The sequence below is a fragment of the Maniola jurtina genome, chromosome 27 (genome assembly GCF_905333055.1).
Source record: "Maniola jurtina chromosome 27, ilManJurt1.1, whole genome shotgun sequence".
In the NCBI taxonomy this organism is placed as follows: domain Eukaryota; kingdom Metazoa; phylum Arthropoda; class Insecta; order Lepidoptera; family Nymphalidae; genus Maniola; species Maniola jurtina.
In genome coordinates, this window is record NC_060055.1 from 6,422,895 (window position 1) to 6,440,271 (window position 17,377).

At 38.5% G+C, this 17,377-nt stretch overlaps 2 protein-coding genes across 2 annotated transcripts in view; one reads left to right on the forward strand and one right to left on the reverse strand.

Moving 5' to 3' along the window:
- Positions 1 to 638: 638 nt before the first annotated feature.
- On the reverse strand, positions 639 to 16,193 carry LOC123879006 (ATP-dependent zinc metalloprotease YME1L). The gene is made up of 16 exons (XM_045926463.1): positions 16,013 to 16,193; positions 15,397 to 15,931; positions 14,173 to 14,322; positions 13,399 to 13,531; positions 12,702 to 12,804; positions 12,011 to 12,221; positions 11,185 to 11,285; positions 10,686 to 10,814; positions 6,588 to 6,751; positions 5,619 to 5,784; positions 4,729 to 4,811; positions 4,367 to 4,467; positions 3,732 to 3,874; positions 3,270 to 3,376; positions 2,286 to 2,444; positions 639 to 832 (listed from the first exon to the last, which is right to left on the reverse strand). Exons 1-15 carry the CDS (start codon positions 16,046 to 16,048, stop codon positions 2,291 to 2,293), a joined length of 2,316 nt encoding a protein of 771 aa, XP_045782419.1. The 5' UTR covers positions 16,049 to 16,193; the 3' UTR covers positions 639 to 832; positions 2,286 to 2,290.
- An 861-nt stretch (positions 16,194 to 17,054) lies between these two features.
- Positions 17,055 to 17,377, forward strand: part of LOC123879009 (protein daughterless) — a 131,245-nt gene continuing 130,922 nt past the window's right edge. Inside the window, exon 1 of the mRNA XM_045926471.1 lies at positions 17,055 to 17,136. Within this exon, the coding sequence (XP_045782427.1) occupies positions 17,055 to 17,136 (82 nt within the window). The remainder of the gene's footprint in view (positions 17,137 to 17,377) is intronic.

The window sequence follows — 17,377 nt, forward strand, 5'->3', positions numbered from 1 at the left end:
CAAAAAAAAGGCTCATATGCAGGTGAGATCAAAACTGCGATGCAGTATATTTACTCTTTTCTCGAGCAGAACTCTGAAGAGTGTTTGTTTTCTCTGGACGAAGTGATGGCTAAACTGAAGGTGACTACCGTCTCGGATACCATTAAGAAAAACCGCGCCACTCTACCACATCGTGGTGTGGAAATGAGTTGTCAAAACGAGTGTTGGAGTGGGCTTTGTGGCGCTCGTACGCTAAAACTATTGAGTCTACAAAAAAAAAGTGACTAAATAAATTGTAGGAAATTGTCTCTAGTTTGTTACATAGCCATTTTCATCGTAAAATGAGTCGGAAAAAGTTATCGTCAAAAAACTGTTTTTGGACGCCAATTTTACAAGATAAGGCGGCGCAAGCGGCAAAGATTCGAGGTGACACAATGAAAATTCGGAAAGAGCACATCGAAATCTATAAAACCACCTCTATTTGCAAAACTCCCGGAAAACCTTCCAGAGCCCCTTTTTGAGCACGAAATGACTGGACTACAAATCATAGGAACCTACTTAAGAAATTTAAACAAACTAGAAATTTAAAATTTTATTCATATTCATTTATCTACAAAGTTTTTTGTATAGATATAATAATAATTAAAACAAACAGCATGTCAACGTGTTATACTTATTTTTATTATTGAAAAATTAAATTGTGATAAAAGAATGTTTTGATGGCCTGCAAAATTTTCAAAGTCACTTTTCTATTCTTTCTATAGTTTTGTACAATTTCGAGACTTGACCGATGAATGTCCGTTCGTCTGCGTCTAACGTTGGTGGTGAAAGGAAGCCCGAGATAAATCTGTAAAAAAAAAGTAAATTAATACGTAATACATAAAATAACATGTGAAAATGACCAAGAGGAATGAACAAGGAGTATAAGGCTGATTTCAAATGTATTATAGAAGCAGGTATTATTTTGCGGAAGTCCATGATATACAAGGAACCAAAAGCTTAATTTGCTATAATCCGCCAACTAACGAAATCTGTATGGTGCAACATGCGACATGCACCGCCCGCCCTCCCACTGATAAACATGCAAGAAAAGCCAGCCACCAAGGAAGCCACACGCACCACCACCACGCAGCACCACACAAATCCTAAAACCACTCGACGCACATTTCGCCCCGACACCGGAGCATCCTCAGGAGATGTAGACCTTACAATGTCTAATTGCAAAGGCTTGCTTTTCCTGCATGTTTATCAGAGGGAGGGCGGGCGGTGCATGTCGCATTCCGCATGTTGCACCACCATACAGATTTCGTTGGTTGGCGGAGTATAGCAAATTAAGCTTTTGGTTTTTTGTATATATAGGCCGTCGCAAAAATTGCCTATAAGTAATAGATGAGATGTTCGCACCTGTCAAGTGCGAATCGGATTCACATATGAAGGGTTCCGAAGGTGACAGGGCCACAGCCTATTGTACCCATACCCTTCAGTGAGTATAAAACTTGGTTGCATGAACTAACACTTAAAGAACATTCCCAATTATGGGCAACCGCAACTGACTGCAGGCAAGCCAAAGAGGCTTTCCCTAATATAGATCAACGACAAACTAACAAACTACTCCGCCTGGACAAAGGTAAACTTAGGAAGGTGGTGGGACTCATAACAGGGCACAGCCCACTAAACAAACACCTTTTCGTTATAGGTGTTACCGACAGTCCTCTGTGCAGGGCCTGCATGGAGGTCGATGAAACACCGACGCACGTGCTCCTGGAGTGCATGGTCGTGGCAGAACAACGAGAACGCCATTTGGGTTCCCCAACCTCACTCCATGAAGTCCTCGGCAACCTGGGCGGTCTACTTGGCTTCTGGAGCGAGCTTGGATGGCTGGAGTGAAGACTTCGGCGGGGAGGGGCAACACACGCACAACAGACGGAAACGTTTAAGTGCGGAAACCAGCCCAGAGAGAGAAGAAGAAGAAGAAGGGTTCCGTACCGTCGTACAGGGCAATAGAAATACACACTGAAAATTTCCACTCTACCTATTACTCAATACCTATTCCTCAATAGCTCAACAGTTACAGGAGTGGACTGAAATCTGAAAGGTCAGCAGCGGTTCAAACCCCACCCCTTGCACTATTGTCGTACCCACACCTAGCACAAGCTTTACGCTTAGTTGGAGGGGAAAGGAGAATGTTAGTCATGATTAAAATGACTCATATTCTTTAAAAAAACAATTACAGTATGTAGCCTGCTGCCACAGAGGGTCCCCTTGGCATCCTTGAGATACGGAAATCTAAAAACCCGGTTGTTACCTGTGTCTAGGCGGGCACCGGTACGGGCTGGCCGAGGAGCCCCGAGCCCACAGGGGAGCCCTGCGTGCTGGGCGCCTCCTTGCTGGTGCGCTGCTTGTCCGACTTCACTTTGTCGCCGCTCATTATTGCCTTGATGTCTTCCGCGTCCAGGGTTTCATATCTGTAGAGAAGTTATTATAAAAATAAGTTTCAAGTGTTACAGTGGACTCTTAAGTAAATTATAAAAGTGTAAAGAATTATATAAGTGTATGTAAGTGTAGCGTGTAAGTGTATTAATTGAAATTGAATACTAAACTTGAGTTAATAGAGTAAGTATCAAATGGCTTGAATAAGTAGAGTAAGTATAATATAGGACATGAAATAGTCACACTTCACACTAATATTATAAAGGCGAAAGTTTGAGTGTATGTGTGTGTGTGTATGTTTGTTACTCTTTCACGCAAAAACTACTGGACGGATTTGGCTGAAATTTAGGATGAAGATAGACTATACCCTGGATTAACACATAGGCTACTTTCTATCCATGGAAAAACTGAGTTCCTAGGGGATTTTTAAAACCTATATCCATTGGAACGAAGTCGCGGGCATCCGCTGGTAAAGAATAATTTAATACGGTTTCAAAAAATTAGTCAAATAGCCTATTAAAATAAATGTCATGTAAAATGTAAAGCAGAAAGAGTAAATTAAATGTATTACAGAAGTAGGCGTTATTTTGCGGAAGTCCATGATATACAAGGAACCAAAAGCTTATTTTACTATAATCCGCCAAACTAAAGAAATCTGTATGGTGCGCAGCACCACACAGATTCCAACACCACTCGACGCGCGTTTCGCCCCGACACCGGAGCATCCTCAGGAGATGTAGACCTTGCAATGTCTAATTGCTATGTCAATTTGCAATTAGACAGATTTCTTTAGTTTGGCGGATTATAGCAAAATAAGCTTTTGGTTCCTTGTATAGTATAAATGAATGTCGTGTGCTCACTTGAGTAAGGCATCGGATAACGCCTTGTGCTCCTTTGCGTGAGCGCGTAAGATCGCCTTCGCACGCTCGTAGCTCTCTGATAAAATCTTTTTAATTTCAGCATCCACCTGCAGACAAAGTCGGACGCATGATTTTATTTTTTCACGGTATATTGCGATGTTCTAACTCAGAAAAGATATATTTCATACACCTAAAATATGATGTTCATAGTTCCGTATGTACGGAACTCAAAAGAAATATTTTCATAATTATGTACGGATCGGATGTAGAGCGATACCTGACTCGCACTTGACCGGTTTTTCCTTTCGAGGAACAGAACTCTAAAAATTACTAAAATTCTACTAAAGAAATACTTGAATGTCCCCATAATATACACTACATATATTTAATGCGTAGTTGGCTAATCTCCGTTGAGATTGGCCGCCATGGCCTAAATTCGGCCAGAAGGAACATCTATCTCACCAGCTCGTTGGTATAAGGTCCGAGTTGTTCAGGGTTGGCTCTGGGGGACTCCATGGTGCGGAGCCCCACCTTCTCCGACATGCCCCACTCGCGCACCATGTGACATGCTATTGAGGTCGCTTGCTTGAGGTCTGACGACGCGCCTGGAAAACATTTTTTGTTTAAAAAAAGAAAAGAAATTAGCCATGCTAATACTCCCCTTTCCCCTCCAATTAAGCGTAAAGCTTGTGCCAGGAGTGGGTACGACAACCATAGAAATATATAATAATATCTCAATCACCAATCATCACACTTCACACTAATATTATAAAGGAGAAAGTTTGTGTGTATGTATGTGTGTGTGTATGTTTGTTACTCTTTCACGCAAAACCGTTTTGGCTGAAATTCAGAACGGAGATAGACTATACCCTGGATTAACACATAGGCTACTTTTTATCCCGTAAAAATCCCTAGTTCCAGCGGGATCGTAAATAACCTATATCCACGCGAACGAAGTCACGGGCATCAACTAGTAAATAATAATATCAATCAATCAGATTGTCTGAGATATTTTCGGGCCATTCAAAAATAAGGTTTCTGCGCAGGTATATCGGAGCAGTGTTCAGTAGTGCGCCGCCGTCTATCACTGTACGTACCGGAAGTAATTTTTTCAGGTCCAAAAACAAGTTCTTCCGCCGCTCTGCCTCCCATCATTGTGTCCATCATGGCTAGTAGCTGTTGTTTTGTGACGTGGTATCTATCAAACAAATAAAATCATTCAACTCTCTATCCACGGAGAGAAGTTAGTATAGGGCTCTCTCTGTTACGTAATACCATACAAATGACAAAGACAAAAACTCAGTGGTTCATTTTGAGTCACCAACCACTCACAAAGGAAACTATTTTCGAATGTTCTTTGAAAACATGGTTATGATTGGTTGGTGACTCAAAATGGTTAACACCCACTGAATTTTTTGTCTGTCATTTCGACGCAAGTTAAATCGCACTTGTTGCTTACCTTTCCTTAGCAGGTATGTATGCGGTATGACCGAGTGAAGGACCTCTAGGTATAATTGTGACCTTGTGTAATGGATGCGAATCCTGAAAAAAAAAACCAATGGACAACTTTAAACCAAACCATTGAGACTCCAACACCTTTGCGACTTTAAAACTGCATCTAAACTTTAGTTTTAGTATTGCAATGTACTACGGTATGATGACTAGTATAGCATATATTGCATTTTTTTGAGTAACGACAACAAACCATGACGTGTGAATGCCTGCTACAGTTATAACAATTTTTAAGTTAACCTTTGTACAAGTGTAGTAAAGTATGATGATTTTATTATAGCATATATTACATTGTTTAAAGTAACGACAACATACAGTGTTTAAGTGCATGGTACAGTTATAACAATCTCTTTAGTTAACTTTTGTACAGGTGTAAGTACAGTATGATGATTACTATTGATTAGTATGGCATAATATAACATTTATTTTGAATTGTCCATCACGCTGATCAAGCGCGAATTGGTCGACTTCATTCACCATTGAGAACTAATTATGGAGAACTCTCAGGCATGCAGGTTTCCTCACGATGTCTTCCTTCACCATTAAAGCAAGTGATACTTGCTTATACCAAAGTCAAAATCATTTATCCAAAGTAGATACTATTGTACTCCTTTTGATGGTCGAAATTGTTAAATTTGTACGATAATATATGGTGATAATTAATTACGTAACTTAAAACTAAAGCTACGAGGATTCCAAACGCGCCCAAGTCTGAGAAGAGCCCACAACAAACTCAGCCGGGTATTCTTTTTTTACCCGGGATCGAAACCCGGAATCCGTCGAATAGAAGGCCGAAGACTTACCAAAAGGCTATTATCACTTTTTTTACCCCCTTACCTTAGTATAGTAAGCCACGACCGCATGCCCGCCCTCGTGGCAGGCCGTGATGGCGTTGGCTTCATCATCAGGTAATCTGCATCTTCTCGCTGGTCCCATCAGAACTTTATCCCGGGCTTCCTCTAGATGGGACATGCTCACAGTTTTTGCACCTTCTATTGCTGCCCTATTATTAAAAAAATATTTATATTTTATTAAAAAATATTTATATTTTATTAAAAATATATTTATATTTTATTAATAAAATATTATTTTCACACTATACATTCATCCGCATGGATTTAGATTTTTTAAATTACGTGGGAACTTTTTGTTTTTTCCAGGACAAAAAGCAGCATAATATTATGCCCATCCCCAGAATGCAAACTATCTCTGCATCAAACATTAAAATCAGTGAAAAGCTAACAGAAAACACACTCACACATTTATAATTAGTTATTGACATTGCCTGGTTCTACATTGCTGCTTCACTAAGTGATATCACAATAATTTTTCACAGAAAACCTTCAATGGATTAAAAATTAATGTCATATGAACTCGGCTATCTTGAGTTGGCGGTATCACCCCGCAGCTCAGGTGTGATCATGGTCAAGCATGTGCCTATAGTGAATTTAAAATCTTGTCAAAAATAAACAATTCGATCTTGTCCCTCCTTCACCATTTTACCACCGCACCGCAAGACGTCGGGCGAGTTTCCATCCTTATGTCGTCGACATTCCATCTACACGCACGAAACGTTTTGCGTCATCATTCCTCATACGCATGGCTAAGGTTTGGAATACTCTTCCGCGATCTGTGTTTCCTACCAATTACAATCCGGGTATCTTTAAAACAAGAGTGAATAGGCAGCTTCTAGGTAAACGCGTCCCATCTTAGACCACATCATCACTTTCCATCACGTGTGATTGTGGTCAAGCGCTTGCCTATAGTGAATAAAAAAAAGAAAAAAAAAAGTTCTCTTTGACTCACTTGAGTGCTGCCTGGTTGACCATGCTCTCGAGGTCAGCTCCCGTGAAGCCGGTGGTTCCTCTGGCCAGGGCTTCCACGTCCAGGTCCGGGGTGGCAGCCACCCTGGCCACGTACAGCCGCAGTATCTCCAGACGACCTCCATAGTCAGGAATAGGAACTGATACCTGGTGACAACGACAAATTGTTTTGAACTTCTCGCCTACCCTCGTACCCAAAGGCGGTGCTTTCAATTTTTTCGTCGTGTACTAAATTTTAAGTTTCTAGATCCAACGTTTGAATTGAAAAAAATCTCAGTCAATCAGTTTCGCCGATGCCCGCGACTTCGCCCGCGCGGATTTAGGTTTTTCGAAATCCCGTGGGAACTCTTTGATTTTCCGGGATGAAAAGTAGCCTATGTGCTAATCCAGGATATTATCTATCTCCATTCCAAACTTCAGGCAAATCCGTCAAGTTTTTGCGTGAAGGAGTAACAAACATACACACACACACACACATACGAACTTTCGCCTTTATAATATTAGGGGCATTTCACGTCAAGCGGACAACCAAAAAAAAGTGAGGTCGTGAATTTTGTTTATACTCTGGTCAGTTATACTTCTAGTAGACGTGGATATATACACACAATGTTTTTTTCGTATGATGCTTTTTTGCTGAGTTATGAGCTTTTAAAAATTTTCTAAGAATGAAGTCCGTTATTTTTGGATGCTTATTATTTGTAACAATCCATTTGTAAAAAAAACTAAAAAGCATTGTTTATTATCGTTAAAAAGTTGAAATTTTTATTTTTTTTATCGAATTCTAAATTTAAATTTCCTAACGTATAATAAACCGGAAGTGAACATTTCAAATCAATATTTGAGTAACTTGGCCAAAATTAAAAAAAAAAAATTTAACCGTGAATCAAAGCTTAAATGTACTAATTCTTCACCAAAAAAAAATTATAACGTGAAGTGTAATAGTTTAGGACTTAGAGTGGTTTTATTAATTGAGATTGAAACAGTATTAATTAAAATGGAGTGTTTTATTTTGTAATTCTTATAATTTTACTGTTTGCACTCGCACTAAATCTCTTTACAGACAGGCTTTCGTTGGTTGGAAGGAAAGCATGCAGTTTTTTAGTTCCTGGAATGGTGATAGCGGAAGCAAAACGGACTCGTAGAAAATCTCGCTCTTGTTGAACACTTTCCTTCGAGCAATAATATATAAAAGTCTCAGTCAATGATGACTTTGCCCATTCATATAATCTGATAGGTGTAGTGATAGCCCTATTCGTAGACTGTAGACTTGCACGGGTTGCCAAACGCTTAAGGTTTCCCCCGAGACCATCACATGGCCCTTTTCCATGAGCTGTGGCATGGAAGTGTAACTGTGCTTCTTTCTTAAAATCTTGTTTGTAATAAAATAGGTTCACAAAATTGAATCTATTCTTAAAATGTTGTGGAGCCCCGTCTGTGATGTATTTCATTATAGAAACCTTAATTCTGTTCTGATCAAGGTGCTGGTGCAGTATTTTCTGAAAAGCGTAAAATGTGGCAGTATCGTGCTTCAAATCATCAGAAATCATGATGATGCTTCCATGTTTAATTTCATTTCCATCTTTATAATAATACACAGATGTCAAAAGCGTGGCTTGATCATTATTCCAATGAAATGATTGGGCAGCATCTTGTACGACGAAACTATAATTTTCGGCGAAATCACTTTGAACAATTATTTCGCCTTCAGAGATGGTTTCCTTTAGAGTCCTAAAATAAAGCGCTTGTTTTTCAGCAATATAAGCATGCGGCTTCAAAATGTCCAAAGCGTTACACAAACAATCAACAAAATCATCAGCAGAAAGCACTTGGGTAGTTATCGTGAAGCGGTCTGTACCTTCCCATTTTTCAAACTGAATATTTGTCACTTGATTGTCATCAAATACCATTTTTAAATGATCGCGTATTCCGCTGAAACCAGGACAGGAAGAGCAACTCTCATTTGCAGATTTTGCTGTCTTTGTAGACATTAAATGACATTTCGACGTTGGATTGGCACACATCATCATTTGTAGGCACACTTTATAGGATAAAAGATGCATAATAGTTCCAGATGTTAGATTGGCCACGTCTCCTCCTTTCAACATTAATTTAACATTCTGATGATACATACATACACATACCAAATGTGTGCCAGAGTCTCCAGCGAGGACGCATTGTTTGGGTCTTAAGGTAAAAAACATTGTTAAGCCAACTTTTACGTTCGGATATTCTATTTTGAACTTTTGGTAAAGTTCATCTATATTGCACATCAGAAGTTGTTTTTGTACATGCGTTCTTTTTCCATCTTCTAATTTAATGGATACAAAATCTTTTTTACCTGGCATCACTCGACTGATATCTTCGCGAAGATAATAATTTTTTACCAAGCGTTCAGTTTCCGCAGGTAATTTACGACCATCGCGAGGATTTGGTGATGTCAAGATACCAAACTGTTCTACCAGTTGCTTAGCTTTTTTCGCTTGGCGCCGGGATGTTCCGAATTCTTGAGCTAGTCTATTCTCACTCCAGGACTTCGGTGCAATAGTGAGTATCATAGTCTTGATAGATGTGGAAGTGGAAGGATTATTGAACTTTTCTTTGAGCTGATTCAAAATTTCTTCGTTTTCCATTGATCCGTCCGTCTGCGTTGCAATGTGTTGGTACTTGTCTTCCGGAATGAAAGTTTCATCTTGGGTAGTTTGCGAATAATCACTCGATGCCTGACTTGATTGTGACTGGATAATGTTTACTTCTGAAGGTGATTCACATAACAACCGTTTTCTGCACGACTCACAAACATAAACATCGGGCGAAACTGTCCACTTTTCACTTAATGTTTTAGATATTTTTCTGACTTTTACACGAGTTTTATGACGAGTCAAGAGGAACGGATTAAAACACCGATCACCATGATAGGGAGCCATATTAAAACAACAAGAAAATAGTAACGCGTCTAGTTGATGAGTGGTCAAAATTTCAACTAACTAAAAATTTTTACATAATACCGAGGCAGTTCGGTGTCATATAGATTTCTCTTTCTAGCAAGTAACGACAATTAGAGAGTAGAGAGAGACGACGATTAGTGTTGTATTTGTTAGTGACACTTTATATAAGCTACGAGATGGCGCTACTGGTGTATTTTAGAGTCGTATCACAGTTTTTGAAATAACTCTTTTGTTTAAACTTGTAATTATTTATAATAACAAATGTGTATATTTATATTGCTAGTTATATTTTATTTAAAAAATCGTTTATTTTTGTATATTTTCTGTTAGAATTAATGAATAGATTATTCATAGCGTAGTATTTTAGCATGTTAGTGCATAAACCCGACTGCTTAGAAAGTGCTCATAGTTATATCTATGTATTCTATATGCTCTAAGTCCTAAACTATTACACTTCACGTTATAATTTTTTTTTGGTGAAGAATTAGTACATTTAAGCTTTAATTCACGGTTAAATTTTTTTTTTTTAATTTTGGCCAAGTTACTCAAATATTGATTTGAAATGTTCACTTCCGGTTTATTATACGTTAGGAAATTTAAATTTAGAATTCGATAAAAAAAATAAAAATTTCAACTTTTTAACTATAATAAACAATGCTTTTTAGTTTTTTTTACAAATGGATTGTTACAAATAATAAGCATCCAAAAATAACGGACTTCATTCTTAGAAAATTTTTAAAAGCTCATAACTCAGCAAAAAAGCATCATACGAAAAAAACATTGTGTGTATATATCCACGTCTACTAGAAGTATAACTGACCAGAGTATAAACAAAATTCACGACCTCACTTTTTTTTGGTTGTCCGCTTGACGTGAAATGCCCCATTAGTGTGATGGCGCGAAAATATCTTTGCTAATTCTTTAGCTATTGGTTGTTGCCAACGCGCGATATTTTGTACGCGCAAATTCTGAGCGAGACAACACGACTCTCCGTTGTTTTTGTGTTTAAAATCTTAACGTCAAGCAATAAGGTCTGCATTTCAATGGAGTACATTCCGTTTAAGTCGGCGTTAGGTTGCGCTTTTCTGAACAAACGAATTTTGCCGAACTTATAAAAATGGTAGTACTGTACATACCTCAACATCGAATCTTCCAGGTCTCAACAAGGCCTGGTCCAGGTCATCTCTACGGTTGGTGGCTCCGAGGACTATCACACCCTCATTCTGGTGGAATCCGTCCATTTCTGACAACAGTTGGTTGATTGTCTGTTAAAAAAATCCTTTTTTAAGGTCTTTAAGGTAGCAATGTCTTATTAGCTAAGCACAAGGGAGAAATCCGAAAACTGTGAATTTATGGTAACATAACAAAAACATCAATTCAAAAATCCTTTCTTAGCGGATGTCTACGTCAAAATCTGCATGCCAAGTTTCAGCCCGATCCATCTAGTAGTTTGAGCTGTGCATGGATAGATCAGGCAGTCTTCCAGGTTAGCCTGCTTCCATCTTTTTACTGCATCATCACTTACCACCAGGTGAGATTGCAGACAAGGGCTAACTTATATCTTTAAAAAAAGTCAGTCAGTCAGCTTTTTCTTTTACATATTTAAATTTTTTAGTCTAGATGTAGGTAGCTTACCTGATTGGCATAAGGATGCAACACACTATTGGTTCTCTTAGCACCGACAGAATCTATCTCATCTATGAAGATAACGCACGGAGCGCGCTCCTTAGCTGCCTCTGAAATAAATAAATTGTAATTAACAAGTATTATTTAAATAATAAAATATCGAACAAACGAACGAGCAACCAGGCAAGACTCGAAGGCTTGACATGCTCTCCGAGGCACGGAACTACAACTAAACGCCAGATATCTGAATTCGGTTACCCATCCAATCACCGACTTGGATCAACGTTGCTTAATATTCGCAATCGACCGATATGCGCTGCCACAATAAATTCCCCCCCAATTTAGGCCTGGCTGCTTTCATATTGAAGCGAGCGTCGTACACCCTTCAATGTTATGTATGTTAAGTGATTTTCGCCGCCCATGAACATTTGTACCAGAGGTACCGCCGATGCGTTGCCGGCTTTTTAGGAATTTGTTGAAAAGTATATTAAAAAAAATTCTAAAAACAGTTACAGTACAGTACAGTAACTACAGTTATCACTGCATTTTTTAGCACGTATATTCAAGCACATAAAATCCGCCATTTTAATTTTTTTCTGAATTTTATGTACCATGATTCCATCATGAAACCAGCATTAAAGAAATTTTATTACTTGTTATAGTGGCAATAAAATTATACATTTTGTGAAAATTTCAACTCTTTACCTATTACGGTTCACGAGATGCAGCCAGATGGACTGACGCTGACCAACAGACAGTCAGACATGGTTCTGAGAGGAGACTTGGGCTCGGTAGTAGACCGTCGATCGGTTGATCATGATGATGATGTACTCACTGAACAAATCCCTCACTCTGCGAGCACCCTGCCCCACTAGAATCTCATCAAACTCAGGCCCTGCAGCATGGAAGAAAGGCACCCTCGCCTCACCAGCCACCGCTCGAGCCAACAGAGTCTTCCCAGTTCCTGGAGGACCCACCAGCAGCACCCCCTTGGGGAGCTTTCCCCCCAGGGACGAGAACTTCTCCGGGGATTTCAAGAATTCCACCTGGGAAACAAAAACTGGGTTGAAGAGGGCACTGAATTCCAAAAGGTCGGCGATTCAAACCCCACTGTTGCACTATTGTCGTACCCACTCCTGGCACAAGCTTTACGCTTAATTGGAGGGGAAAGGGGAGTATACGACATGATTATCATGGCTAATATTCTTTCTATAAAATAAAATAAAAAATTGCAAGTACTCCACTGGGTGTTAAAGTAATCATTACTTATTTATTACTTTACCGCTCAGTGGTAAAGGTAACTTATTATTTTTATGTCAAAGTGAAAACACAGCTGGTAAAAACTAGGTTTCTTGTTCAAAATCATATTATTTGGTAAAAAAATCTATCACTATGCACTGGTTCGAAACTCCTTTCCTACCGAGAGGAACCAGGAAGAAACTCGGCGGTTGCTCTTTTCGTCTGGTAGTATGGACCTGTTTGGATTGAAGATAGGTGATAAGTGAGAGATGACGGTGGCCACTCACCACGTCCTTCAGCTCCTGTTTAGCCTCGTCAGCGCCCTTGACGTCGTCGAAGGTGACGGAGATGTCTTCAGGATCCACCTCCACCTGGTTCCCCAGTTGAATCCTGCGCATGTTCACACACACCCACTGATTATACTCTACTATTGGAAATCTATCATAATATTACTATACTATACTAAATTTTTATATAGTGTTTTACCTACACTTCAATGAGAATTTCCAAATAATTTTTAAATACTACTAGAGGATGCCCGCGGTTTCGCCTTCGTAGATTTCGGTTTTTTAAAATCCCATAGGAAATTTTCGATTTTCCGCGATAAAAAGTATCCTATGTAAGTACCCTATCCCTTTCCCGGGATGTATCCCTAGTCTGTAGCCATTAAAATCGGTTCCCACGGGATTCCTAAAAACCCATCCGCTTAACCGATTTGGTACCGAGGTAGCTTGCGTCCCTGTAATTGACATAGGCATTTTATCCCGGAAAATCAAAGAGTTCCCGCGGGATTTGGAAAAACGTACCACGCGGACGAAATCACGGGCATCAGCTAGTAAATAATAATAATAATAATTGGCTTTTATATATATCTATTTTGTAACCGGGCGTGAGAGTAAGTTATATAGATAATAATAATAATAATAAATAATTATCTAGTTGCTCTTCTAGTGATGGTATAAAATGTCATTGTTGGACAGTTACCGGAAGACAGTTCCGCTGACGGAGGCCATCAGACTGACGAATATGGCCAGGAACAGCACTATGGTCAGCAGCTGTTGCACCAACTTCAGGTATTTGGATGCTTTGGTGCCACGGACGTTGTCTGGATGCGATCCTGTAAAAAAAAACCGGCCAAGTGTGAGTCAGACTCGCGTACCGAGGGTTCCGTACTCAGGTATTTTTTCCAACATTTTGCATGATAAATCAAAAACTATTATACATAAAAATAAACAAAAATCTGTTTTAGAATGTGCAGGTAAAACCCTTTCATATGATACCCCACTTGGTATAATTATCTTACTTTGAAAATTAAAACACATTTTTGTTTTTGTTAACCACAAATTCAGGGTTTTCAGATTTATTCCTGTACTTGTACTATAAGACCTACCTACCTGGCAAATTTCATGATTCTAGGTCAATGGAAAGTACCCTGTAGATTTCTTGACCGACAGACAGACAGACAGGCATCAAAGTGATCCTATAAGGGTTCCATTTTTCCTTTTGAGGTACGGAACCCTATCTGAGTATGACTCATACACAAAGGGTTCTGAACCATCATAGAAGAATTAAAATTTTCAATTTTTTTTTTTTAAATAACTACAAATTCAGTTTTCGGATTTTTCCTTTTGCTTGTGTTAAAACTACCTCTATCTGCAAAATTTCATGATTCTAGGTCAACAGAAAGTACCAACATAGGTTTTAAATCTCTTGATTGGCCTTGATAGCCATGACAAATAAATGATATAATTTCCAAACCTGCTAGATACCCCTCAGCGAAGGCAATCTTAATCTTGTCTTTTTGCTGGTGAGTGAGCACTGTGTGCTCGCTGAGCAGTTTCTCCAGTCTTGGAGCCACATCTGGATTCAAATTGGCTTGCTTGTCTGTGGGCTCAGCGACGTTTAGACCTGGAAGCATCAGTTAAGTTCACGCAAGTGCCAACAACTACTGTACAAAGTATCAATCAAACAGATGCATAGGTAATTGGACAAACATTTGTTTTCATACTTTATGCTAGATAATGCGCAGTATGCATGCATAGCAATGCCATATCGGAAACCTTCACGCAAGTGCCAACAACAACTGTACAACCTGCCCCGGCTTCGCACGGGTAGTTTATTATAATTTTCATAGGGATCTCTAATTTGTTGATGTAACATCTGTTACGTCAATTTTTTTCGTATAAAATATAGCATATGTCACCACCTTTACAACAAATTAATTGACACCTCAATCATCAAAATCGACCCAGTAGTTTAGGCACTACGGTGGAACACACAAAATTTGGATACAAACATACATAAACACATACATACATAGACTGCTAAAATCATAACCCTTCCTTTTGGCTTTGCCGCAGTCGGGTAAAAAGATAATGTACATAGTTAGATCCAGTCAGATAGCCAACTATAATGTGTTTTCTACAATTAGTATACTTTATTTACAATATAGATAAAGATTAAGACAGTGAATAAACATCAAGATCTGGCAAGCATCCCATTTTATTTGTACACTTTGGACAAATAGAATTTTCTAGTCATATAGAAAGTGGTAATAGCCTAGTGGTTAATATGTTGGCCTCCCAGTTTGGCAGGTCTAGGGTTTGATTCCTGGAATGCACCTATAACTTTAGAGCTGTGTGTTTTAAGGAATTAAATATCACTTGCTTTAATCATAAAGGAAAACATTATGAGGAAACCTGCATGCCTGAGAATTCTCTGTAATGTCATCTGAGACCCTAAATCAATGTGAAGGACCCTAAGGTATTAATTCCCTTGACAGATCTTGACAAACACAACAGACAAATAGACAGCCAAGTGATCCTATAAGGGTTCCTTTTTTTTCTCTGGAGATATGGAACCCTAAAAGGAACTATTATCTGATTGGTCGAGAACACATTACATATTATAGTCTCTGCTCAGCTCCACTTCAATGGAAACACACTTTAAGGGGCAGATCTTAATAATCAGTAATATACTGACCCAGAAACTTACGCAGTCTATTAATAAGGTTAGGGTTCCTCTTCAAATCAGCGTGAATACTTCTCTCTGTCTTAAAACCTCGGACTTGAATGTTATAATTAAACTTATTATTCTGTATACTCCTTGACAGAAGCCCCACAAAGTTATCTGTGAAGCTTAATCTGGTGTTCTTTCCACGGAAATCAACTGTAACCGATGGGGATTCCAGCCAACCATTTTTATTTTTCTCAAAGGAATCTGACGATATGTAGGACACTTTTTTTGCTGATTTTGGGGTTGGCAACTGTTTTATTGCACTTCTAGAAGATCCGGCGAGCGTTACGACGGATCTTACGTCGATGTTCCGCATCTCAGCCAAAGCATTCTTATCGAAATGGCGTAAAGATTCTTCCAAACTGTCCAGACAAATTGTTGCATCATACACAGCTGTAGAACCTTCTTTTCCCTTCACATCCTTGTTTCTAGCGTTACTTTGCTTCCTATGTCTGAATAGACTTGAATAACGCGACGATAACTGGCTAAAACTAACTAGAATCTGCAATAACAAAGGTTATAATGACAAACAAATTTTATCACATTCCAACTCTATAAATAGTTGTAATAAACAAATACTTGCCTGGTTTTGAGTGTTTATAGAATTCAGTGAGAACATGTTACATGTAGGTGAAATGGTTGTTCTGTTTTCATAGAAAGCTGAAACTTGAAAGTGCACTCGAAAATTTTGTAGGTGATTTTTTTTTTCTTACGTCGCCTATGTCAAATCGTAGCATAACATGGCGACATTTTGGTCAGTTTAGTGATGTACATGTGGAACAGATTTGAAAGAACAAAATCGATGAATAAAATCGATTTTCGAACCGTCAGTGATACTAGTGATACGTTTTGGCAGTTTTATAGCATCATTCATCCCGCAACAATCCCATGAAATATTGAAAACTTTTCGGCTCGTTGCATCATCCATGTTTATTCATAAAACCTTTATATCCTAATTATTATCTGCATCTGTATAAATGTAACTGCTAAGAATTCGATTCGGTACTTTATCAGTATAGTAGTAGTAATATATTTTTTAATCGAAAAATGGGTGGTTTCTGTATGAACCTAAACTTTTGTTAAAAGTATCTTTTTATTGAAATCTGTATGACATGCGTTGCAATGCTACCTACTTGCGTGCCATCTATTGCACATTTTATCTCAGAAATCTCCCTGACAGGTTAAATGTATTATAAAAATGTGTGACGCATTTTAAACACTTATTTCAGGCTTCCTTTTTTAAAAAAAAATGAGTGAAATCTAAACACCTAGTGTAAAAATCGATAATAACCAATTTTGTTTCGTAATTCGGGACATCCCTACCTGTAGCAACTTGACAGATAAAAATTAATCAGATCAGTCTCTTGTTTATGGGAACCGTTCCTATTTTCATTCTCATGACAAAGATTTTCTTAAAGTTTACATACTTTCTTGAAAATATGCAATCATTTGCATGCGAAATGATCTTTTCCTGATAAGAAAAGAAAAATTATTTTGAAATCACGTTTAAAATGAAAAAAAGTTGAAAAATAAAGTTATTTTTCCGTCAAATTAGAAATTTGGAACGGGAAGAATTCTATTAAACTCTCTTGAGTCTATGGTTTATTTGGACAGTAAATTCCAAAATGGCGACGAGCGATGACGAGCCTATGCATTTATATGAAGTTTTTCAAAACTGTTTTAATAAAATAGCAAATAAACAACAAGGTGAGTGAGAAAATGCATACCGTGGCCTGTCGCGCGTTCCTCAAACGAATTAACGCGTTCTAGTGCAGTGTTTCATTGTGAAAATCAGCCAAAGTGTTTGCGTGTTATGCCATAGCAGTGTTGTAGCGGACCAGCATTTTGTTAAAATGTGACCGAAAATGCCTCTTTGCGTCTCCAAAACCAGTATTCCTACGTTCCTAGAGAGATAACGCAAGTGTTTTAACCTATTATATTGTCTCGA